Genomic DNA, 25,674 nt, shown 5'->3' on the forward strand with positions numbered 1-25,674 from the left:
TCTAATTGTAACAGTACTCCCAGGTAACTTTAGACCTTCTTTGATCTTCCTGGAGCTGATTGTTGGCTGAGTCCTTGCCATTTTGGCTATTCTTCTATCCATTCGAATGGTAGTATTTCGCTTTCTTCCATGTCTTTCAGGTTTTGGTTGCCATTTTAAAGCATTTGCAATCATTTTAGCTGAGCAGCCTATCATTTTCTGCACTTCTTTATATGTTTTCCTCTCTCCAATCAACTTTTTAATCAAGGTATGCTGTTCTTCTGAACAATGTCTGGAACGACCCATTTTCCTTAGAATTTCAGAGAGAAATGCACTGTAACCAGCATATACAACATTTGCTGCCTTCCTTCCTTAAATAAGGGCAATAATTGCCACCTGTTTTTCAAAGAATGAATGACCTCACTAATAGAACTCCACACTGCTATTATTTTGAACATGCCCCTTTTCAATTAATGATTCAATTACACAGAATCAGCAGCATGCATGTCATGACTGTTGGGTCTGTTGGATTTCTATTACTCTACTACACCTGCTAGTAAATTATTTGCCATGTAGAAATATCAGTGATTGATCAGGTTAGTGATGTCTGACTGCTATTATTTTGAGCACAACTGTATGTTAGATAGAGGTTTGAATAGAGTCTCATCTCTAAGTAGATTGTCTAGATTGGAGTCATAAAAGGCAACAGGGACTGCATGAAATTGAGCGTGAAAGGCGTTTCTAAACTTACAACTGTAAATATGTAAACAAAAATGTGTTTGGGAGGCCATATTGTTATTTCAAACTATCAAATGTTCTCAGTTACACCCCAAGAACAGATTTGATCAATATACTTAATACCCTTCACGTCCCAAATATGTGGTTCGGGGATCAGAGAAAATTCAGGCAACCTGTGGTTGCACAATAGAGGGGTATGCAGAGAGATGTCCTGCAGGAACCAAATGACCTACCTGGGCAGAAGACCATACCCACAATACCGTTTTCCTCGCCCAGGTCAATGGAAGGGGAGCAGCTGGGCAACGATAGATAAGGTTTTTCAATGCCTCATAGGAGCCTAGACATAAGGCTTCCCACACCACTGAGGCATTTGATTAATCTGCAATTAACCAATTATGAGCATGCGTTAGCGTAGCCGCCAAATAATATTTAAATAGGTCTGGGCACTCTAAACCTTGTTGCTGCCAGGGTCGCTGCAGCTTTGATAAACAAAATCTTGGCTGTCGCAAACCCCACAGAAAGGAAGTGAGGCAGGAATTAACAAGGTAAAAATATTTTGTCGGAATCCAGACAGGTGAGTGTCTAAGCACATATAAGAGACCAGGCAGTAATTTCATTTTGAAGAGATTAATCCGGCCCACGAATGTCAGGGGGAGATTGCCCCAAGCTTTCAATTTGTTTTTCATGTTAAGTAAAAACAGGGTGGGATCTAGGGGGAGGCTGGGGTGGGGAGGGCTGCACCCCCCCCCAAGAATTTACTTGTGCCCCCCCCCAGGCTTGCCACCCCACTGAAAGTCTGCCTGGCTGCTGAGCTCCTCTCCCCATTTCCGCACTCTGGGACAAGATGGGGGGAGAAGCAATGAACTAAATTGGAGATTCTGAGAGAACTCACTGCGATAAAGTAGAGAGGAGGTGCAGTCTGTGCTCTCCTCCTCCTGTCAGAACAGCGATCATCCATGCAGCAGGTGACACAGAATCGCTCTTCATCGGGCTGTACACACAGGTTTGATTATGTGCCCCCTATTCACATTTCCCCCTGCTGGGAGATGGGCAGCCCTTGGAAGACATAGGGGGTGGCTAATCAAACCTGTGTGTATGGCCCGATGGAGAGCGATCCCTGTGTCATCTGCTACATGGAGAATCGCTGTTCTGACAGGAGGAGGAGATTACAGCCCAGCGCAGAACACCTCCGGCTCTATAGCGTTTTCCCTTATTGTGATTTTTTTTGGAGGGGGGGTGGGGCATCCAGCTGGGACCAGCTTGGGTTCAATTAAAAGGTTTGTGGAGGAGGAGGGATGGAGGGCTATTTGTGCTGGGTAGGGCAATTTTGAGGTGGGGGTTGGATTTGTGCAGCTACATGGAGGAATGGGGGGGGGGATCATTTGTGCTACGAAAGGCTGGTGGGATATTGGTTAAGAGGGGGAATGGGAGGATTTGACCCCCTGTACCCTGTCCTGCTGACCCCCTGGTTCTCCATCCTGCTGACCCCTGTAAACTGCCCTGGTAACCCCCTGTCTACTGCCCTGCTGACCTCTGTTCTGTTGGCCCCCTGACCTTCGTCCTGCTGACTCCCTGTCCCCCGTCCTGCTGACCCGTTCTCCACTGACCCCCTGTCTTCCATTTTGCTGACCCCCTGTCCTCTGTCCTGCTGACCCCTGTACACTTCCCTACTGACCCCGTGTCCTCCGTCCAGCAGACCCCCATACACTGCCCTACGGACTCCTATACACTGCCCCACTGATCTTGCATCCTCTGCCCCCTGACATTTTTTGCTGCACCCCCACATCAGACGTGCTAGATTCAGCCCTGTGTAACAAGGGAACTTACTTCAATGTACAGTAGTCAGAGGGGGAAGAGGAGATTGTGATTCCCAAATACTTAATTTGATCAGTCCACACTAAAGGTAGGGCAGAGTCGGTTAGTCTGTTGGCATCGAGATCGATTGGTAGAATTTGTGATTTTCCCCACTTGACAAAGAAAGAGGTTTTTTTTTTAACTTGCCTTCTACACTATATTCTGGCTATAGTATAAATCACTGTGTAAGTTTAAAAAATACTTCATAGTATTTCACAGAATGGCCAAGAACTAGGACAAGCACAACAATGGTCAGGTGTTCGAGATTTTTCTCAAATAGTTTAAATAAATAATTTCAAAAGAAATCTTTATCAAATGCATTACAGTCAAACCATAAAGCAGATCCTTAGCAAGTAACATAACAAATATTGCTTGGATATTATATAACCTTTTTAAAGGGTCATCATTATTTCTAAATAATGTTTTTCTACATTCAGGTGCTAGTGTGTTGCATAAATTGTGTGACTGAAAGCAGCAAGAAATCGTTGCATTATATATGCCTGGACTGGCAGTGGAAATTACAGATATAGCTAGGTCAACAGATCTCAAATGAACAGAAAAATGTGCATACAAATGGAGACTAGTCTAATTAAGCTCATTAACCTTGGAGCTCTGTGCTGCATCAGCAAAAGACAGGTTTGAAAACAAGCTGTGCCTTTGCTGCTTTGACAAAATTACATCAGTCTTTTGACCAATAGCTACAGGCTGGACAAGTGCAAATATGATCACAATTAAACATGGGTCCTGTCTGCAAGAACAATTCAGATTGCAACACTTTTCCTGGAAATAAGGGGACCTTTAAACGTCCCACAAATCTCTTAATTTGGAAACATTTTTTGTAGAATGATGGTCAGACAAAATTTGCTTAACTTTATTAATCAAAGTGGCTGATTTTACAAAGATCATTTTTAATTCAGCAAGGAATGTGGCTGCTTGCTGGCGCACACCATTCACCTTCAACAGATGTCTATGTACATCTCGTCCATTAAAACACTCTAGCTCACATCAGAGCTGCTTCCTAGCTTACTCTTTGAAAGAGATTTTGGATACCTTCAGAGCCTTCAATGACCCTCTATCCAACATTAGGGATAAACATTCCGATTTACCATCCCAGGTTCTAGAAACTAAGACCTCCATCTACCTAAAGGAAAATCTATTTCCTGATATGCTCCTTTCATCTCAGTGCACTCTCTTCCTTCAACATTGGTAGGAGTCCAAGACTAGGATGGTCTTATGCAGGCCATAGATGGGTCGAAAATCGGCCGATTTTTCGGCCGAAAATAAAATCGGCCGATTTTCGGATCGTTAGTGGGCTATTTGTTCGGCCGTTTTTCGGTATTTTGGCCGTTTTTTTTTATCGGTAAAGTCGGGAAAAAAATCGGCCGATTTTCGCAGCAATAATGGGCAAATCGGCCGATTTTTTACCGATAAAAAATCTGCGCATGAGCAGTGACCTGCAAGAGGAAGACAAAAAGAAGAAGAGGAAGAAGAAGAGGATGAAGATGATGATGAAGAAGAAGAGGATGATGATGATGATGATGATGAAGAAGAAGAGGATGATGATGAAGAAGAGGATGATGAAGAAAAAGAAGAAGATGATGATGAAGAAGAAGAGGATGATGATGAAGAAGAGGATGATGATGAAGAAGAAGAGGATGATGAAGATGAAGAAGTAGAAGAAGAAGAGGATGATGATGAAGAAGTAGAAGAAGAAGAAGAAGAAGAAGAAGAGGATGATGATGAAGAAGTAGAAGAAGAAGAGGATGGTCTTATGCAGGCCATAGATGGGTCGAAAATCGGCCGATTTTTCGGCCGAAAATAAAATCGGCCGATTTTCGGATCGTTAGTGGGCTATTTGTTCGGCCGTTTTTCGGTATTTTGGCCGTTTTTTTTTATCGGTAAAGTCGGGAAAAAAATCGGCCGATTTTCGCAGCAATAATGGGCAAATCGGCCGATTTTTTACCGATAAAAAATCTGCGCATGAGCAGTGACCTGCAAGAGGAAGACAAAAAGAAGAAGAGGAAGAAGAAGAGGATGAAGATGATGATGAAGAAGAAGAGGATGATGATGATGATGAAGAAGAAGAGGATGATGATGAAGAAGAGGATGATGAAGAAAAAGAAGAAGATGATGATGAAGAAGAAGAGGATGATGATGAAGAAGAGGATGATGATGAAGAAGAAGAGGATGATGAAGATGAAGAAGTAGAAGAAGAAGAGGATGATGATGAAGAAGTAGAAGAAGAAGAAGAAGAAGAAGAGGATGATGATGAAGAAGTAGAAGAAGAAGAGGATGATGATGAAGAAGTAGAAGAAGAGGAGGAAGAAGAAGAAGAGGATGATGATGAAGAAGTAGAAGAAGAGGATGATGATGATGAAGAAGTAGAAGAAGAAGAGGATGATGATGATGAAGAAGAAGAAGGAGGAGGAGGATGATGATGATGAAGAAAAAGAAGAAGAAGAGGAGGATGATGATGATGAAGAAGAAGAGGAGGAGGATGATGATGAAGAAGAAAAGGATGATGATGATGATGATGAAGAAAAAGAAGAAGAAGAGGATGATGATGATGATGAAGAGGTAGAAGAAGAAGAAGAGGATGATGATGAAGAAGAAGTAGAAGAAGAAGAAGAAGAAGAGGATGATGAAGAAGAAGAAGAGGATGATGATGAAGAAGAAGAAGAGGATGATGATGAAGAAGAAGTAGTAGAAGAAGAAGAAGAGGAGGATGATGATGAAGAAGAAGTAGAAGAAGAAGAGGATGATGATGATGATGAAGAAGAAGAGGATGATGATGAAGAAGAAGAAGAGGATGATGATGAAGAAGGAGAAGAAGAAGAAGGATGAAAAATAAGAGGAAATCCAGTCCGGCAAAAAGTGTCCCTGCAGAGAGCTCCGCTATTTCTTTGACAGTTCCTTGACATTTACAGAGGTTGCAACATTGTATCTATTTGTTTCCAAATAAAAACATCTGTATCCTAAATGGATACAAATAGATACATTGTTGCCACCTCTGTAAATGTCAAGGAACTGTCAAAGAAATAGCAGAGCTCTCTGCAGGGACACTTTTTGCCGGCTGTAGACGGGATGAAAATCGGCCGATTTTTTTTACCATTGGTGGTGACGTCGGCCGCTTGAACGACCGATTTTTCGTTTTTTAAAAGAAAAATCGGCCGTTTTTCTCCCCGTCTATGGCCTGCATTACTGTCAAGTTCTATAAAACTATTGACAATTCCCTTGCTTCTGTCTTTATTCAGACAAATATCTCCATTTCTTATGCCTGCCCATTTCCAAATCAAGCATTGGAAGCATGAATTGTCATCCTCCCCAAACTAGGAAAATAAATGACTGAACTGCTGCAGTTTTTGCCCAATATCTATGATCAATGTGGACGTTAAGCTTTACACTTAACATTACAGCCCCTGCTCTCTCTCTCAATTCGTGAAGCATTGGTTCTTTACTCAAAACCTACTGCCAGGATCTGGGTGCATGGTCAACTGTTCTCACTATTGCCTACCTGCAACAGGAACCAGACAAGGCTGTACCTTGTCATCATTGTTATATAACCATACCATGGAACACTTGGCTGTCACTTTGCATACCAATACCTCCATTAAGGTGTCTGGGGTCATGTCATTACAAGCTGGCTCTCTATACTGATGATCTCTTATTATATATCTCATCCCTCAACATTATAATACAAAACATTCTGCAATGATCCTCTCGGCTTGGGACACTTAGCAACTTCAGGAAAACACCTTGAAATGTGACTTTTGAATATACAGTTAGGTCCATATATATTTGGACACAGGCACAATTTTCATACTTTTGGCTCTGTATGCCTCCAAAATAAATTAAAACAAAAACAATCCAAATGAATTTGAACTGCAGACTTTTAGCTTTTATTCAGGGGGTTAAACATAAATATTAAGTACAAGGAACTACAACCATTTTTATACACAGTCCCTCCATTTTCAGGGGCTCCAATGTAATTGGACAAATGAATATAATCATAAATAAAATGCTTTAACTGCAGCTGTCTTCAGTTGTTCTTTGTTTGTGGGTCTTTCTGCCTTTAGTTTTGTCTTCAGCAAGTGAAATGCATGCTCAATTGGGTTGAGATCAGGCGATTGACTCGGCCATTGCAGAATATTCTACTTCTTTTCCTTCAAAAGCTCCTGGGTTGCTTTTGCAGTGTGTTTTGGATGATTGTCCATCTGTACTGTGAAGCCCCGTCCAACCAACTTTGCTGCATTTGGCTGAATCTGCGTTGACAGTATATCTCTAAACACTGCAGAATTCATCCGGCTGCTTCTGTGACAGAATGTGACATCATCAATAAACACCAATGACCCAGTGCCACTGGAAGCCATGCATGCCCATGCTATCACACTGCCTCCAACATGTTTTACAGATGATGTTGTGTGTTTTAGATTACGAGCTGTTCCAAGCCTTTTCCACACTTTTTTCTTCCCGTCATTCTGGTACAGATTAATCTTAGTTTCATCCATCCAAAGAATGCTGTTCCAGAATGGGTCTAGCTTTTTTAGATGTTTTTGGCAAAGTCTAATCTGGCTTTTCTATTCTTCAGGATTATGAATGGTTTGCACCTTGTGGTGAACCCTCTGTATTTGCTCTTGTGAAGTCTTCTCTTGATTGTAGACTGACAATGATACGCAAACCTCCTGGAGAGTGTCCTTCACTTATCTGGATGTTGTGAATGGGGTTTTCTTTACCATAGAGAGGATCCTGCGATCATCCACCACTGTTGTCTTCCGTGGACATCCATGTCTTTTTATGCTGCTGAGCTCACCAGTGTGTTCTTCTGTACTCAGAATGTACCAAATTGTTGATTTGGCCACTCCTAATGTTGCTGCTATCTCTCTGATGGATTTGTTTAATTTTGAAGCCTTACAATGGCCTGTTTCACTTGCATGGACAGCTTCTTTGAACACATGGTGTAGGTTCACAGCAATAGATTGTAAATGCAAATACCACACTTAGAATCAACTCCAGACCTTTTACCTGCTTACCTGATGAAGAAATAATGAAGGAGTAGCCCACGCCTGTCCATGAAACAGCTTTTGATTCAATTGTTCAATTACTTTCGGTTCCTTGAAAAAGGGGGAGAGCTACAGTTGTGTTCAAAATAATAGCAGTCAAACATCACTAACCTGATCAATCACTGTTTTTGATATTTCTACATGGCAAATAATTTACTAGCAGGTGCAGTAGAGTAATAGAAATCCAACAGACCCAACAGTCATGACATGCATGCTGCTGATTCTGTGTAATTGAATCACTAATTGAAAGGGGCATGTTCAAAATAATAGCAGTGTGGAGTTCTATTAGTGAGGTCATTCATTCTTTGAAAAACAGGTGGCAATTATTGCCCTTATTTAAGGAAAGAAGGCAGCAAATGTTGTACATGCTGGTTACAGTGCATTTCTCTCTGAAATTCTAAGGAAAATTTGGTTGTTCCAGACATTGTTCAGAAAAACAGCGTACCTTGATTAAAAAGTTGATTGGAGAGGGGAAAACATAAAGAACTTCAGAAAATGATAGGCTGCTCAGCTAAAATGATCGCAAATGCTTTAAAATAGCAACCAAAACCTGAAAGACGTGGAAGAAAGCGAAAAAACTACCATTCGAATGGATAGAATAGCCAAAATGGCAAGGACTCAGCCAACAATCAGCTCCAGGAAGATCAAAGAAGGTCTAAAGTTACCTGTGAGTACTGTTACAATTAGAAGGCGCCTATGTGAAGCCAAGCTATCTGCAAGAAGCCCCCGCAAAGTCCCACTGTTGGAAAAAAAGACATGTGGGGTGACATCAAAAATGCAGTTTCTGAGGCAAAACCAAGAAATAGAGAAGAACTGTGGAATGTAGTCCAATCATCCTGGGCTGGAATACCTGTTCACAGGTGCCAGAAGTTGGTTGACTCCATGCAACACAGATGTACAGCAGTTCTCAGAAACAGTGCTTATACAACTAAATATTCATTAAGTGATTCAAAGGAAAGCAAAATCTCCAAACATTTTTCAGTTTATATAGTGAATGTTTGAGTTTGTAAAGAAGAATACAAACACTGCTATTTTTTTGAACAGTCTAATATTCACTTTTCTTCAATTTTTTTAGAGGAACAACACAAATTTGATCTATTTTTCTTCATGTTTTGATTTGGAATAGAATGTGTAGTGTTCCCAATGCATTTGTGTGTATGGAAATAAAAGCTATTAGAAGGATTTTGAGCTTTATTCACTTTTTTCAACATGCTGCTATTATTTTGAACACAACTGTACTCTTAAGAGCTGTAATTCCTAAACCCTTCCTCCAATTTAGATGTACATACCCTCAAATTAAACCTGAATGTGAGCACTTTCAGCCCTTATCCATTATATAACTATAGCTTGAATATGTTTTGGTAAATAACTGAAAAAAAGTAAAATTGTGCCTGTGTCCAAATATATATGGACCTAACTGTATACTTACCTTGGACTCAGTAAGACAATTCCCTCCCTCAAGGCTCGGGTCATTTACTCTCATTTATTTTAACTCTCAGTTTCCACTCAGTATGCCTCTGGCCACCTTCCTGACTCCAAATGGAATTATTTATTTGCAATTACACTATGCCCTTTGGCCAGACTCAATTGCACTGTGGCCTCATTTTACGCCTTAGTTTCAAACCACCATGAGGGACTGTTACCAGGAAAACAACTACCCAACTACATTAGGTCTTTATCAAAATAGATGTTCCTAAATTGCCGCTTAATGAATTTTGGACATTTATGTACTTCTCCAGCAGCAGTCTCATGGGCAATTTTGTATTTATGCTATGGTGACAGAGATGACTTACAAAGAGAAGCCACCTTTTGAGCTAGCCTGTGAGCAGGTTCTAGGAATGCTGTTATCGGAGGATGATTGGTCTAAGGCCTACATTTTGATGCACTCCCTCTCCTTGTCAAGCTACCATCAACAGAAAAATGATAACATTATATCCAGGTGGTGATGTCGGGCCACTTTGTGACAAATGTTCCCATCATTTTCCAATGCCTACTGGAGGGGCCACTAATGCTGGACTAGCTATTTCCACATATGGTGGAGATGCCCAAAAATCCAACCGTTTTGGAACTTAATCTTCCCGGTATATAATAAAACGCAGTTGACAGACTTGGTAGGCACACCAGAGGTGGGACTTCTCTTGGTGCTCCTGGGCTCTCTGCAGCACATTTGTGGGAAAGTTTGAGACACTGCCTAGTGGAAGCATGCACCACAAAATCTAGACAGTGAAAGTCTTCCACCACACCACTGCTGTCAGTTTGGGCCAGTATCATGAATGACCTTATGTGTGTAGGGAGTCTGGTAGCTGGAGATTCAGATAGGTTGGACTTTTTACTTCATATGCGGACATGCTGGGTCCTTTTTAGAACCACCGATGCCTTCCAAAACCTCTTAACATCCTAACAATATTCTTAGTTTTTGCCAATACTGTACAATAATGGCATAGATAACTCTATCATCTGCAATGACTTCTGTCAAACTTCTCATACTCCCTTTTCCTATCAGTCCCTCTCTGGTTCCCCCCGTTTCTTTGTTATACGTAATAATCTGTTATTCCTATTATACCTCTTCAAATAAAGACAATAAAACCAGATATAACATAAATAAACGACTGGTCAACAGTAAATTAGAAATTTATGTTTAGGGTGTCTGTAGAATTATTTAAAAATAAATATGTAATAAAGAAGGGAAAAAATATGAAAACTGCTATAAATGTCTAGTAAACATAAATAATATCAAGGTTGTATGCAGTTGGTGTTAGCTTTTATTGGCAGGATCTATATATATTAGGGACAATCCATTTTCAGCAAATAAAAACACTTTCTATTAAAGACAAAAGATAAATAAAAAGTCTGCCATTAGACAAAAATAAACAAAATAATGGCTACAGATATAAAGTGTAGGAACCTAGAGTTGCATGCACAACCCTGCAACAGCTCTTCATTGCCTACAGATACAGCTGATTTACCAAATGCAAATAGGCTGCTAACTTTGCAAGCAAACTTTCCCTTACAGGTGAAGATCTGCAGAGTTCCGTCATCCAAGAAAACATGTTATTTTTTTATTTGCCTTGCATTTGATTGGGTATTCTTTGCAAAGTGAATTTCCACTTTAAAAATTAACATGCTCTACTCCTATATTAGCCACAAGTCTGACATCCTCACTTTATATTGGCTCATCATTATGATGGGTTGCCTAACTGTCCAACATGAATTTACAGGAGGCAGGAAGGAGCAGGCAAGCTGCAGCACCATATAAAAGTGCTAATGATTTGCCTGTGAAAAATGCCTGCCATCTAAAGAGCACAGATTTGTTGTTATTCTAAGTATTATATCCACAAAAAAGAGAAAAAGAAACAGGTACTTACTTATTACATTAAGCAGGCTACTCTTCCCTGCATTGGTAGCTCCTGCTAGAACCACTTGAACCCCATCTCTCAGTCTCTCTCCTCGGCGGTTGTCCTTGAGATGCTCCTCCAGCTCTTTCCGAAGCTTTTCCACTTCTTTATCAACTGACAATTCAAATTAATTTGATTAACAGTTTTCTCAAACAGATCCTACCCTGTTTTTGTTTCTGTAAATTGCTGTTTGCAGTTTGTAATTTACATCGCTTTATTGCTTGATGAATAGCACTACATAATATGGTGGCAATTTATAAATTAGTTCCAGCCCCTGCCACCAGCCAAAAAAAAAAAATTACAAGTCAGCAGCTACAAATACTGTAGCTGCTGACTTTTAATAGTAGAGTACTTACCTGTCTATGTATCCAGCAGTGTCCTCACCCCAAGCTGATTATTCACTCGGCTGTCGGATGCTGGCGCCAGCATCTTTACTAAGGGAAACCAGCAGTGAAGCCCTGCGGCCTTTCCACGGCCATGGCGGATTGAGCCAGAAGTGGGAGCCGGGTACCTGTCAAAACCAGGTACCTGCTCCCCCCCAAAAGGTGCCAAATGTGGCAGTGGAGGGGGGAAGGAGGCAGAAAAGTGGAGCTTCCACTTTTGGGTAAATGGCATTTAATCAAATTCAGAGACAGCCCATAGTTTATAGCTAAGACTTTGAACATTAGTAAGTAAGGCCTAGGAATTGCATATAAGCACAGTGGCTAAATTGTTAGCACTTCTGCCTGGCAGTAATAGGGTCATTGGTTTGAATCCCAACAACGGCACCACCTGCCTGGAGTTTGCATGTTCTCCCTGTGCCTACGTGGGTTTCCTCCGGGTACTCTGGTTTCCTCCCACACTCCAAAGACATGCTAGTAGGTGAATTGGCTCCTGTCTAAATTGGCCTTAGTATGTGTATGTATGAATTTTAGTTAGGGACCTTAGATTGTACACCCCTTGAGGGTTAGGGACGGTGTGAATGTACAATATACAATGTACAATAGTAAAGTGCTGCGTAAATTGATGGCGCTATATAAGTACCTGTAATAAATAAATAATATAAGCAACCTGAAGCAATTACAATATTTTTAACAAAAAGAATGTGTTGGACTGTACTAATGGTTAAATTAATTTATATTAATAATATCCTCTATATTTATGTATTATAGTTACATGTCTTTTAGAAAAAGCCTATAGAAAAAACATGGGGTTACATGTGAAAACTGACCAGCTGGACAGACTGGAAAAATAACAGCTGTTGTAATTAAAGGGAACTAAAAGTGTCATGTATTATTTGGCTCATATGCTCTTGTATTCCCTGCAGCTAAATATGATAATACTAACAAACATGCTAGAACATCCATGCACAACATACTGCAATAATATAGATAATATTTTTGTGGATACCTGCGGACAGAACACCTTCTTCAATATTGTCATCTTCACTAAAATCTATAAAGGCTTCAACATGAGCCAATGCCTGATGAAGAAAGGAAAAGAATTAAAAAAAGAGCAAATTTCAGCATAGCAAGACAAATCTTAGCCTACAAAAATCTTAGCCTTGAGTGTTGTCATCCCACTGAAGAAGACTTAGGCTGGCCATACACTAGTAGAATTTTGTTAAAAATGTTTTATTTATCAAATGTTTGTTTGATTTACTAATGGTTACTGTAGTTAAATCAATGTTCACTTTCAGCCAAAGTGATGAGAATATTCACAGCAATAGGATGGAAATTATTTTCTCGAAGGAACAAAATTCGAACTGTAAATGTGGTTTTCGTTTGGATTATTGTAATGTGACCTGTTTAAAATGTCCAGTATTCTATATAAGTAGCAGCTCTGGACAAATTTTAAGGGCTTTTGAACAAAATTATTTGACTTATGGTATATGGCATGCACAGTCACTGCTGTCAGAATACAATATTTCAGCAAGCATCATTCCTCTATCCACCTCACTGTGTGGATGGAGGAATCCATTTTCTTCTTTCGATCAGCCTGCTGGCTGCCTGTAATCTCTTGGGAAAATGTCACAGGTGCCATGAGGCTATGGGACCATTCACACAGTGCAACGCAGCAAAGCTGCCTTCCCATACTAAATGTGCCAGTGTCGGGGGACCGAAGACCACTGAACAACTGGATGCATGAGGACTGCACAGGATCTTTGGACAGATAAGTGTCCTTTTATTAAAAGTCAGCAGCTGTAGTATGTGTAGCTGTTGACTTTTTATTTTTGGAAAACAGGCTGAAGATCCACATTAAGAAAATAGCACAACAAAATCACAGAAGACACAATACAGTATACTATTTCTAACCCGAATTAATTGATGGCTCCATCTCTGATATAGTTGTCCAAGCTCTCCAGACATCTGACGTAATGCTTGCCGCCTTTGAACTTCAGTCTCTGCATGGATAAGATCCCCCAAACCTTCTACTTCAGTTAGATCCAGCTTCCCATTTTGAAAAGCCCTCTTTGTAAATTCTCCTGGCTTTGCTGGGCAAAGAGTTTTTAGATGTCCTAGGAGAAAAAAAAAAAACTTCTTAGACAGAGGGGTTTACTGCCACCTTCAGGAGGCTGGGACCATGGTAAACAAAAAGACAGCCCCTGTATAACCCCACCTCCAAAAAAATATATATATATACACATACATACACATATACATACAATCCCAATCCAAAAATAAGTTGGGATGCTGTGTAAAATCTACATAAAGACAGAATACAATGGTTTGCAAATCTCACAATTCCATATTTTATTCACAATAGAAAATAGAAAACATACCATTTTTTTAAACTGAGAAAATGTACCATTTTAGAGAAAAAATAAGGTAATTTTGAAATTGATGGCAGCAACATGTGAAAAAAGTTGGAACAAGGCAACAAAAAACTGGCAAAGTAAGTGGTACTAACAAGGAAGAGCTGGAAAAACATTTTGCAATGAAGTGGGTTAATTGGCTAAACATTGTTGAATAATTTCAGAGTAATGTTCCTCAATGAAAAATTGCAAAGACTTTAAAGATATCATCATCTGCAGTATATATTTTCATCAAAAGATACTCAAGAATCTGGAGAAATCTCTGTGTGCAAGGGGCAAAACCGAAAGGTAATATTGGATGCCTGTGATCTTCAGGCCCTCAGAATGCACTGTAAAAAAACAGGCATGATTCTGTGATGGATATCACTGCATGGGCTCAGGACTAGTTACAGAAATCACTGTCTGTGAACACAGTTCGCCATGCCACCCAAAAATCCAAGGTAAAGCTCTATCATGCAAAGAAGAAGCCATATCTGAACAGGATCCAGAAATGCCTTTGTCTTCTCTAGACCATTGGATATGTTTTCTACTTTCTATTGTGAGTAAAATACGGGTTTATGAGATTTGCAAATTATTGACTTTTGTTTTCATATAGATTTTACACAGCAAGTGTATGTATATGTGTGTGTGCATATATATACACTCATACATACACTCACCGGCCACTTTATTAGGTACACCTTGCTAGTGCCAACAAAATATCCCTCACAGCATTACACCACCACCACCAGCCTGAACTTTTGATAGAAGGTAGAATGTATCCATGCTTTCATGTTGTTTATGCCAGATTCTGACCCTACCATCTGAATGTCTCAGCAACCAGTCTGCCCATTCTCCTTTGACCACTGACATCAACAAGGCATTTCTGTCCAAACAACTGCCGCTCACTGAATATTTTCTCTTTTGTGGACCATTCTATGTAAACCCTAGAGATGGTTGTGTGTGAAAATCCCTGTAGATCAGCAGCTTTTTAAGTAATCAGACCAACCCATCTGGCACCAACAACCATGCCACATTTAAAGTCACTTAAATCCCCTTTCTTACGCATTTTGATGCTCGGTTTGAACTTCAGCAAGTTGTCTTCACCACGTCTAGATGCCTAAATGCATTGATTACCAAACTGAAGTGGTTGGACTGGTTTTTATTGACTATGGTTTATACCAGGGTTTCTCAACTCGGGTTCCATGAGAAGTCCCCAGGGATTTTGCTGCAAATCAACCAATGTTGTTTTCTGTGCACACTCACTGCGAGTACTGTCACCGCACATTGATACCCGTAATGCCAGCTCCTGTGAGCAGGAGTATGTTGCTCAGGCAGGAGATGAGATGCTGTGTATGGCAGTGCTGAATTCAGACTGCAGAGATGGGGAGCAGAGAGCAGGACCACGTGGCTGAATATAGCAGGAGGTAACATCCTGTGCTGAATTCAGACTGCAGAGAGTGGGAGCATGTGGCTGAATCAGACTGAATGCAACAGGAGCTGAGATCATAATAGCATTTATTATGCCATAACATAAAGCCACTATGATCTCACCTCTTGCTGCATTCAGTCTGATCCAACCTCGTGCTCCTGCTCTGTGCTAACCTTCTCCACAATCTGCATTCAGTGCTGCCATACACAGGATGTCACCTTCTGCTTCAGCCATGTGTTCCTGCTCTCTCTACAGTCTGAATTTAGCACTGCCATACAACAGCATCTCCCCTCCTGCTTTAACAATGCGCTCCTGTTCTCTCCACTCCTCTTGACACTGCTGCATTGACAGTACTCACTGTCCGTGCACACTGAGAACAACATTGGGCAGATATACATCTGCCACAATGTTGATTTGCAGTGGAACTCCTGGAGTCTTCTTGTGGAGCCTAGGGTTCCGGTTGACAAATCCTGATTTAATGCTATTTCTGCAACAATTATTGTTATATCTACAGCTCACTGATCCATTGCTCTGTGAGCTGTGATCTGAATTTTTTTTTCAGGGGCTCCCTGAGATCTCAAATGTTTTGCCAAGGGTTTTTCCAAGATAAAAAGGTTGAGAAACCCTGGTTTATATGTTTATTTTTAATATATGAAATACATACATTTAATGTTATTTCACATCTCGTTGCACATTTTCTATGCTTACGTAAGAATTGCAATATTTTAATGAAATACATACTAATTTTGTCATGTATACAGACATTTGTATATATATTTTTTAGAATTGTGGAGTAGCAGTAGTGTTATCATTATCAGTAATTTAACTTATAGTGTGCAATGCACTTTCATTTTGAGATAGAATCATTTACAAAATTGGAGGCATATCTTCATGCCAAAAGCTGAACAGATGAGGTAGAGGAATTCTGGCCTTGAGTTCTGCAGCTTAGGAAGGCAGACACTGAATGTACTACTGAGGTAACAAATGAGGAATGAGGTTCTGCTCCAAGATCTCTGATAAGGCAGGTGACAGCCAGAGCACCAGAAGAATTGAGAGTATTAGTATCAAGGGCAGAAACAAAGACAACTATCCTTAAAGGGCAAATATATCAACTGCTACTTAAGTGTCTCCTTGGCATGCCAGGCATGAAGGCAACGTGCTCTACATATATGAACAGACATAACTCCCATACAATATACAAAATTAGATGCTTAGAAGAGACCATCAAAGCTGAAACTTAGGACCCTACGCATTTGTTCCAAATGCTCCAGGCCAGAGGAGTTGGTCTTTGATATAGAGGCATTGCTTTTAGGAGACTGACCGACTGTGACATGGATTCACAAATCGGAGTCATTGCCAAGAGGTGCGGTGCAGTTACACCAGATAACCCAGACTGAGACATTTGTAGGGAATCCAACTGCTAGTCAGCAAAATTCCTTAAGGTAGAATACGTTTCATAGTATGTTAAAGTGGATGAAGGGAGAGTCCACAATGTGTAGAGACCATGTATTACTTAAAATTGTCAGAAGGAATTCATAATTCCACTAGTTGCTTTGAATCCTCATAGAGGAATGTTTTTCATACCAAATGTATTTGGAAGGTCTTTGCAGCCATAGAGGTGGAAGAGGTTGCAGTGGTGAAAGGTGGTGCAATAATGGAATGTGGTGCAGAGGGTGGAAGGGCGTGCAGAGGTGGACAGAAGTGCAATGGTGGAAGAGAATGCAGTGGTGAAAGGTGAGGAAGTAGTGGAATGTGGTGCAGTGGTGGAAGGGGATATAGTGGTAGAGAGTACAAATAAAGAAAATATAGATGCCGCGCTCTATCAAGACCTATTACCTGTATATAGTATAAAAACTGTATTTGCATTAAATTTCTAATAGCTGCATGATCTTTTATGTGTAACCATACATGATTGTAATACCAATAAATACCCAAACGCGTTGATAATAGTAAATAAATGAATTAAAAAATATATATCAAAATTGGTGATAATAAAACAAAAAAAAAAAGTCTGTGCAAAATTATTCAAATTTGTGTCCTTCGATGATTAAATAAATATTCAATTAAAAAATAAATATCAAAAATAAAAATTTAAAAATATGGAAAATAAATAAAAGGTAAAAATTCAATGAATTTTGTGCAAAAAAGCAAAACAAACTTGGTGCAGAGTTCAGCAGGGATGAAATATCTGTGTGCTCTCCTTCCATTCAGCCTGAGGTGATGCAGGTGAAGGTTGCAGATAGAGGGCTATTATGTAAGCCTGAATGGTCATATGGATCTCTCCCTCCTCAGATGCACTGATAACTCACATTTATGAGGGTGAGCAAGATAGCCTGCAATCTTTTTGATAGAAGCTGTTTATTATACACCTTATTGGCTCACAAGTAAATTTTTAATACATAGTGGTAGAGAGTGTTGCAGTAAATAAAGGGGGTGGAAGATATGAGAGGTACTAGAAGAGCGGTGTGAGGTTATGAATTATCCTTATGAATTCCCAGGAATATTTTAAATGACTGGAAAATAATCAGAAAATTATCGCATTCACTCCACCACTGAATGTGTTTTCATGGATATCCTACCCAAAGCTTGTAGTATGCCACTGACCACAGCTGGTCCACCATGTACATGGTATTCACAGCAGTCTTCTCCTGTGAAGCTACGTGGACCTAACAAAAAAAAAATACATAACAATAACAGCATCCTTAATAAAGAAATTAAACACTATGATGATAACAAGCCTTATGTACCCCATAGATGTTTAAAAAAAGTCAGATAACTGATGATAAAAGGGTGTAAGAATGATGTAGTCTTTCAAATCTTCACAGTATATGATGGCACAGGGGTTGCAGTGGGGAGGAAAAGGTTGTAAGTCTATCTAAGTACCATTCCTTATTTTCCATACATAATTCCCTTACAGCCTTTTTAATCAACCACCCTTTCCCACTAAAGTGCATTGGGGATATTATAGCTGTAGTGTCTGCAGTGGTGACATCTAGAAAATTAATATGCTGGTATTTGCTCACCTAAAAACCACACCACCAGTCCTCTGTCTAACAGCTCTCCAGATTTTGGACAAATAATCGATGCTAGGGTGACTTGACGTGGAGGGGGCAATATCTGCAGTTTAGTTAACTTTTGCAGTGCCTTCTGACTAGCAGGGCCACTGGTCCGAATCACTGCCACACCACATTTTCCATGGCCAGAAGAAAGGGCAAATATAGTATCTCTTGAATCATGATGGCTCCACCTTTTCAAAGGTCTGTAAAATACAAGATTTAATGAAGTATGACAATAGTTCAATATAAATAGCAGGTGCTGCAAATGTTTAGCTTCACAAAATAAAAGTGATTATACAAACAGCATTTCCCAGGTTTATGTAAACCAATAAACTTTGATCTTATCATCACTGGCACACCAGATTTAGCCTGAGAAAATGAGTTCCAGGAGTAAGCCAAACAACAGGAACTACAGCAGATGAGATGGAAAGAGAAAGCACATTTGGACATCAAGAAAAAAAAACTAGTTCATAATACATCACTAAACAGAATATGGATCTGCTACCTTATTGTGGCAGGGATTGTATACCCCCTATGACCCAAGGCAGAAAGGGAAGCAGAGTGTGAAATAGCTACAAATGCGAACAGGCTTTTCAAGAGTAGTAAAGCCAATTGTCTAAATTTGACCATAGATGGTACGATTTTCTATCCTGCAACCACGGGTTGCAGCCACTGGCAATAATCACTATGTGTTTTTCCGACAGGAACGCCCACGTTCTCCCCCCCCCCCCACCAGGAGAACACAATAACTCCATGAGAGGAATTCCCCCATCAACACTGACTGTGCTGATGGGAGAATCCCTCCCGTGGAGCTATTGTGTTCTCCTGGCGGGGAGGAGCCGTTCCAGTCAGTAGAACACACAGTGATTATTGCTGGAAACTATCAATAATCACATGAATAATCTGACAGGCTGGTTGTACCCAGGTTCACTGATCAGTCAACTTGGGCACAATCACCCTGCCCACACATCGAATCTCGTCTGGTCTCTGCTGAACCGGGCAAGATTCAAACCATCTATGGCTGCCTTAAGGAAACAAACCATGACAGGAAGTTTCCCAAGATAAGGTTGGGTTGGGTGACAACTCTGCTATCCAAAAAACTAGGACATGCCACAGATATAGCCTGAACACTTGAAGATAAACTGACAAAGGAAATTTACATATCAAGCCAAAAACTTTGTTCTTTAGTTTTGCATAGAATGGTGAAGGATTAGAACTCCTGCTGGGTTTTTACTGTTGTTCAGGGATCACTTAGAAACATTTTCACTCACTTCCTGTACTGCCGACAACCGCTGATCAAGGAGGAAGTGGGGAAAATCTGCAACAGGGCCAAAGACAGCAATAAACATCTGACAGGGGTTCTATCCTTCTACTATCCTTTTTATTTGTGTCTTTGTTGCTGGTGAAGAGTTAACCCCACATTTTTATACAAGTATATAGATCAGACCAAAATGGTGGACAAATGAGGAGGAAAGCAGGACAGAGGGACTTTTGGGACAGTTGGATGTATAGTGGTTGTAAACCCTTCATATACCTACTGAATTGACTGGCCCCTAGTAATACACAGAGATGATAAAAATCCTTCTACATAAGTTGTACCTAATTATCTGCAGTATTCTCTTCTCTATAGCCGTTCAAAGTCCAGAATGTATAAATGTTTTTTGAGATGTCAAGAGACAAACAGGGGGCAGAGAGCTGAAATAACATTCTGCAGAGCTCAGTGAGGGGAGCTGTCAGAGCTGATTGCCACCCCCTTCACACAGCACACAGGAACAGAGCTGAGGCTGTCAATCTGGTGGAAGTCTCTCCCTGTCACCTTTTTTCTCTTGGTGTCCAGAAAACTCATCCCCAAGCTGCTACTCTATGTGTCTATAAGATATATAGAGCCGCAGCTCTCCCCCCCCCCCAGCTCTCTCTGGCTGAGCCCAATGGGCTCCCGCTGCTGTCTCAGCCAATGAGGAGGAAGAGTCCCTAGACAGCAGAGGCTGTCGAGAACAATGCTGGGCGGCTCAGGTAAGGATTGGGGGATATAGGGTAATAGGAACAGCACTGACCCTGTTTATGCCTGCAACCACCATCAGGAAGTTCTGAATGTGCGGGGGAGGAGCCTGAACATGGCGCCGACAGGGAGCTCAATGTGAGAGCTCCCGAACATCCAGCGCTCCTGTGACCTGCCAAACAACGATATACCTGGTGGTTCGAGCTGCCCTTCTGGGGGTGTCCGATTTGTGTGTGGTGCCCTTTGTGCTGTCGGCCTGTGGTGGCGGGTTGCGGTGGTGGGGCAGAGGACGGAGTGCGGGGAGCCGACCAGCTGGAGAGGAGGCGGGCTGTGCTTAAGACTGGAGTGGTGGACGCCGGGTGGTCATGTGGCCGCCGCAGAGGAGCACTGGGAGGCTGAGATATCGGCCGGGAGAACTGGTTCATCCATCATAGGACTGCCCAATGCCCACGGAACTCTACGGAGTGTGACCCCCTAACAGTTACCATCAGAGATGGGGCTTTTGACCACCTGGATTGCAATGGAAATCTCCGCGGTAGGAGGAAGGCTATCCGTAGCTGTGTTCTGAGCCATAGCAGTTAAAGTGGAAGAGGCGTATGAGGGCCGACAGAGGATGGCAAGTCAAAACTTAAAATGGACTAGCACTGTTTAAAGAACATTAGGGGGTTCACCTGGTGGGTTCAGGAGTGGAAACAGAGATACAAGAGAGAAAAAGAGCCTGGAGACCCCTAGGGAGGAGACTGGTATAGGGGTAAAAAAAAAAAAAGGACAAATTTAAGGGACATTACCCCTGCAGAGCCATAAACCAAATTTATTCTGTACAAGTAACCCTCTTGCCCTGGAAATATACAAGACAAAAAAGAAAATATATTAACATCATGAAAAGCAAAGTAACAAAAGGGGGAGGGTCAAAAGCATCTCAAACAAGTTCAGTTAAAAAATATATGCCCCTTCAAGAGAAAAACTTTGAGGGTCAAACTCCAGAGAAACAACAAGGAGTGAGTGGAAGATGGGAGATGGAAAACAACAATGGTAATCGCACCAGATAGTCTACGGGAGTATCTAATATTGGTTAAAGTGTAGAAGCTGAAGATATAGAAAATGAGTCGGTCGTAGAAAATCCTGAAGAGCGAGAGAGGACCTCGCAGATGCCTACTAAATCTGATATGGCAGACATGTTTATGATATTGGAACAATCTATAAAACAGGAGATGGCGGTAATACATAAAGATCTGGGGCAACTTTTGTCACGAGTGGAGGAGACTGAGGGAAAATTGGATAAACACGCCCAAATAATACAAAGTTAGAAAAACAGATGGAAGAAATGCGAAAGGGGCAAAGAAGTCTGCTATATAAACTGGAAGATCAGGAAAACAGAGATAGGAGTAATCTGAGGATACAGGGTTTACCTGAAACCTCGCTAGGAAAAGATTTGATGGAGACAATGAGGAAAATGTTTAATACATTAACGGACAGATCAGCAACAGAGCACCTGAAAATTGACAGAGTGTATAGAATAGGAAGACCCTAAGGAAGTGTGACTGAAAACCCTAGAGATGTGATCGTGCAATTCCATCATTACAAAGATAAAGTGGAGCTATGGAAGAAGACAAAAGGAAGACCAGTAATAAAATATGGAGAAGCAACTCTACAGATTTTTGCTGATATATCATCGGAAAAACTGGCCAGAAGAATGCTGAAACCATTACTGGAACAGATGAGAAAACAAAACATATGATACAGCTGGGGATTTCCAGCATGCCTAATTGGATGGAGAGACAGTCGCTCTGCAAGACAGATTCCCAGAAGACTTAACAGATTTTGTGAGAAACTCGAACTACAGAAAATAGATATTCTAAGATGGGAAGAGGGCATAAAGGAGAATAGGGGAATAGAAAATGAGAATTGGCAGTCAGCTCCTAAAAGGAAAGTGCACCTGCGATAAAGTAGGGGGAGGAGAGGAAGATCGGGAGGGAGATTTTTGGAAGTCCGTAGAGAACTTTTTTTTTTCTCCCCCCTCCCTTTCCTCCTCTCCTTCTCCTCCTCCTATATAGTTTAAAAATCTTAGAAGAGAGGTGGGAAACAGCAAGTCACATATACATCCAGACATGCGGCCTAGGAATTGGGTACGCAGTCAGGGTGGGCATATGTGGTCAGAGCTCCACCCTAGTTCGGAATCGACAGTGGGACTACGACCACAAACGATTCAAAGTCAAGCTAAGAGCCTATGGGAAGTGGGGGTGGGATATTGGGGGGGGGGGGAGAGGAGAAGGGAAGGGGGAGGAGAAATATGCAAGGGATAGCTTTGTGTTCCTCCGAATGGATAATGGTACTGTTGTTGGGAAGAATTTAGTTGGAGGATAAAAAAATCTGGGAAATGAAGGTTAACTTTATGACCTATAATGTTAAGGGACTAAATACCCCGGGGAAGAGACATAGGATTCTTAGAGAACTACAACTACGATCTATTGCAGTAGTGTTTCTGACTCGCTTATCACAGGAAACAAATGTGAAGTTATATTCTAGATATTACCCAACCTGGTATTATGCAGATTCACCAACTAAGCGTGCTAAAGGAGTGGCAATTGGTATAGCCAAAAATTAAAGATTTAAGTTGGAAGATAAGTTGGAGGATCCGGAGGGGCGCTTTTTGTTCCTGAGGGGGAGATTACAGGAAACAGAATGTACATTGGCAAATATCTACTGCCCCAATAAAAATCCAATGGCCTATCTGAAGAATATATTGAGAAAGCTCTTGAATTTTAAAATGGACAAATTAATTGTAGCAGGTGATTTGAATTGTTGCATGGACCCTCAGACTGACACAACGTCGCATGTGCAGAGAGATGGAGGTAGATGTCTGAAATCTATGCGAAGAATGTTATATCAGTGTCAACTCATAGATGTTTGGAGAATCAAAGACTATACCTTCTACTCTCCTGCACATGCAACGTACTCTAGATTAGATTATATATTGATGGAACACAGACGTTTGGAGTCCTTGGTTAAAGTAAACATAGAAGTGATAACAATATAGGACCATGCACCTTTTATAATGAAGCTATCATAAGGAAGAGACTAAAATAAGATAAACACATGGAAACTAAATGAACGCTCCTCCAAGATCACGAGATGGAATGGAGAATAGAAAAAGAAATAGAACAATACTTTGAAAGAAATGAGACTGAAGGAGTTCCAATGGCCAAGGTGCGGGAAGCACATAAGGCATATATCAGGGGAATTCTGATAGCGATAGGGGTGGAAAAAAAGAAGGAACGGCAAAAGAAAAAAAAGGAATAGTAAAAGATACACAGCAGAAAATAATAAAAAAGAGAGATGAATTATGTAATCTAATGGAGGAAGAAACGAGGAGAACATTTAACATGATGGCAAGAGAAAGATATCAGTGGGGGAATAAACCTGGTAAATATTTAATCAGAGCACAGAAAAATAAGAAATCAAGGAATTATATAGAGATAATTAAGGATGATAATGGTATACTCAACCACTGATATCGCTAATGTATTTAAAAAATAATATAGCAAACTATATGAAGTAAACCTGAAATATTTAAAAGGGGGGGGGAGCAGAAAGAACTAGAAAGAGACAGATGTATCTAAAAGAGGAGCGATTACCGAGATTGAGAGAAGAACGTTTATTATGACTAGAAAAACCAATAACGCAGGAGAAAATCCAGAAGGCACTGAAGGGTACAGTTGCGGGGGGGAGCCCTGGGTCAGATGGGTATACTGTAAGATATTATAAAAAATTTAAAGAACAATTAGTTCCCAAATTGAGTCTATATATGAATGCACTAGGAGATGGAATGGAAATCAGAGAGGAATCATTGCAAGCACATATTACAATTATACATAAAGAAGGGAAAGATGGAACCCAATGTGCTTGCTACAGGTCTATCTCACTGTTAAATACGGATACCAAATTATACACGAAGGTCCTGGCAACAAGGTTGAAAGACATAATGTCGGAATGGGTTAATTTAAACCAAGTGTGATTCGTCCCCAGGGAGGAGGGAAGAGACAATGGGCTAAGATCATTATTCCTCATGCAAAAAAGTAAGAGGGAAAAATCCCCCGTACTGATCTTATCAGTTGACGCAGAGAAGGCTTTCGATAGGGTAGATTGGGGCTTTATGTTAGATACATTGGAAGTTTTGGGAATTGGTCCCAAAATGAGTGGATAGGAAAGCTCTATAGTCAACCCTCAGCAGCAGTGAAGGTCGAAGGTTTGTTATCAGAGTTTTTCAAAATGTATAATGGGACAAGACAGGGGTGTCTGCTCTCGCCTCTGTTGTTTGTCTTATCCTTAGAACCTCTTTTGGCAAAAGTAAGACATAGTCTAGATATAAAAGGGATACAAATAGGACAGACAGAACATAAAGTGGCAGCATATGCTGATGATATGCTATTCTATCTGGTGAACCCTAGGTTACCCAATCTAATGAGACTAATGAAATACTATGGAGAGTTGTCAAACTTAAAAATTAACCTGGCAAAATCAGAGATCTTAAACGTTAATGTCCCGACAAATGGAAAAAAAAAAGTTCTGCAAAGAGAATTTCCCTTTTCATGGATGGAAAAATATTTAGGAATAAAATTGACCTTGTCAATTTGTACAAAATAAACTACTTTCCATTAATACATGAGATTAAGGATGAATTGAGGAGAATATCGGTAGGACCACTCTCCTGGACAGGATGGATAAATTTGATTAAAATGATAATTGTCCCGAAAACATTTCATATGCTACCTATACAGCTTCTGGGAACCTACTTTAAAGTAATTAAAAAAATTATACTGAGGTATATTTGAGGAAATAAAAAACCGAGAATAAGCTACAAAGTGTTGTGTAGAGACAAAGAAAATGGGGGCTTAAGTGTGACTTTAAGAGACATTACTATTCAGTGTTATTATCACATATTTTTGATTGGACACACAATGCACTAGGGAAAAGTTGGGTAAATATAGAAAAAAAACTAAGTGGGACACAATTGGACAGGATGGTGTGGCTACCACATCAATATCGTAAGTTGACTGAAAGCACAAGCACTTATACACGAAATGTAATTAGGGCTTGGGATGTAATACACAAACAAATGGGTTGGGAATTTAATTCTATGTTGATGCCATTGGAGGCTAAAGATTTTTTCCCACCAGGGAAAGAAAATATTCTGGGTAAATTGATAAGAAAAGGGAACACACAGTTAAAAGATAAAATGAATGAAGGAGAAATATGCTCCTTTCAGGAGTTAAGAAATAAGAGGGAGGTGTTTTTTATGTTAGACGAGTGGTGATATTTTCAATTAAGATACTTTGTTGCAATGCTCCCTAAGCCGCTAAGGACAATGGTGGATCTGAATCCATTTGA

General features: G+C 40.5%; 1 protein-coding gene across 4 annotated transcripts in view; it reads right to left on the reverse strand.

Moving 5' to 3' along the window:
* Positions 1–25,674, reverse strand: part of GTPBP3 (GTP binding protein 3, mitochondrial) — an 86,994-nt gene that overhangs the window by 26,915 nt on the left and 34,405 nt on the right. For all 4 annotated transcript variants that reach the window (XM_089670843.1, XM_089670840.1, XM_089670844.1 and 1 more), the window contains 5 exons: positions 18,255–18,490; positions 17,811–17,897; positions 13,321–13,523; positions 12,416–12,488; positions 10,997–11,140 (listed from right to left, as the gene is read on the reverse strand). In XM_089670843.1, the coding sequence (XP_089526969.1) occupies positions 10,997–11,140; positions 12,416–12,488; positions 13,321–13,523; positions 17,811–17,897; positions 18,255–18,490 (743 nt within the window). The remainder of the gene's footprint in view (positions 1–10,996; positions 11,141–12,415; positions 12,489–13,320; positions 13,524–17,810; positions 17,898–18,254; positions 18,491–25,674) is intronic.

The sequence above is a fragment of the Staurois parvus genome, unplaced genomic scaffold (assembly GCF_062004578.1).
Source record: "Staurois parvus isolate SC_StPar_1 unplaced genomic scaffold, SC_StPar_1.0 ptg000096l, whole genome shotgun sequence".
NCBI classification, from domain to species: Eukaryota; Metazoa; Chordata; class Amphibia; order Anura; family Ranidae; genus Staurois; species Staurois parvus.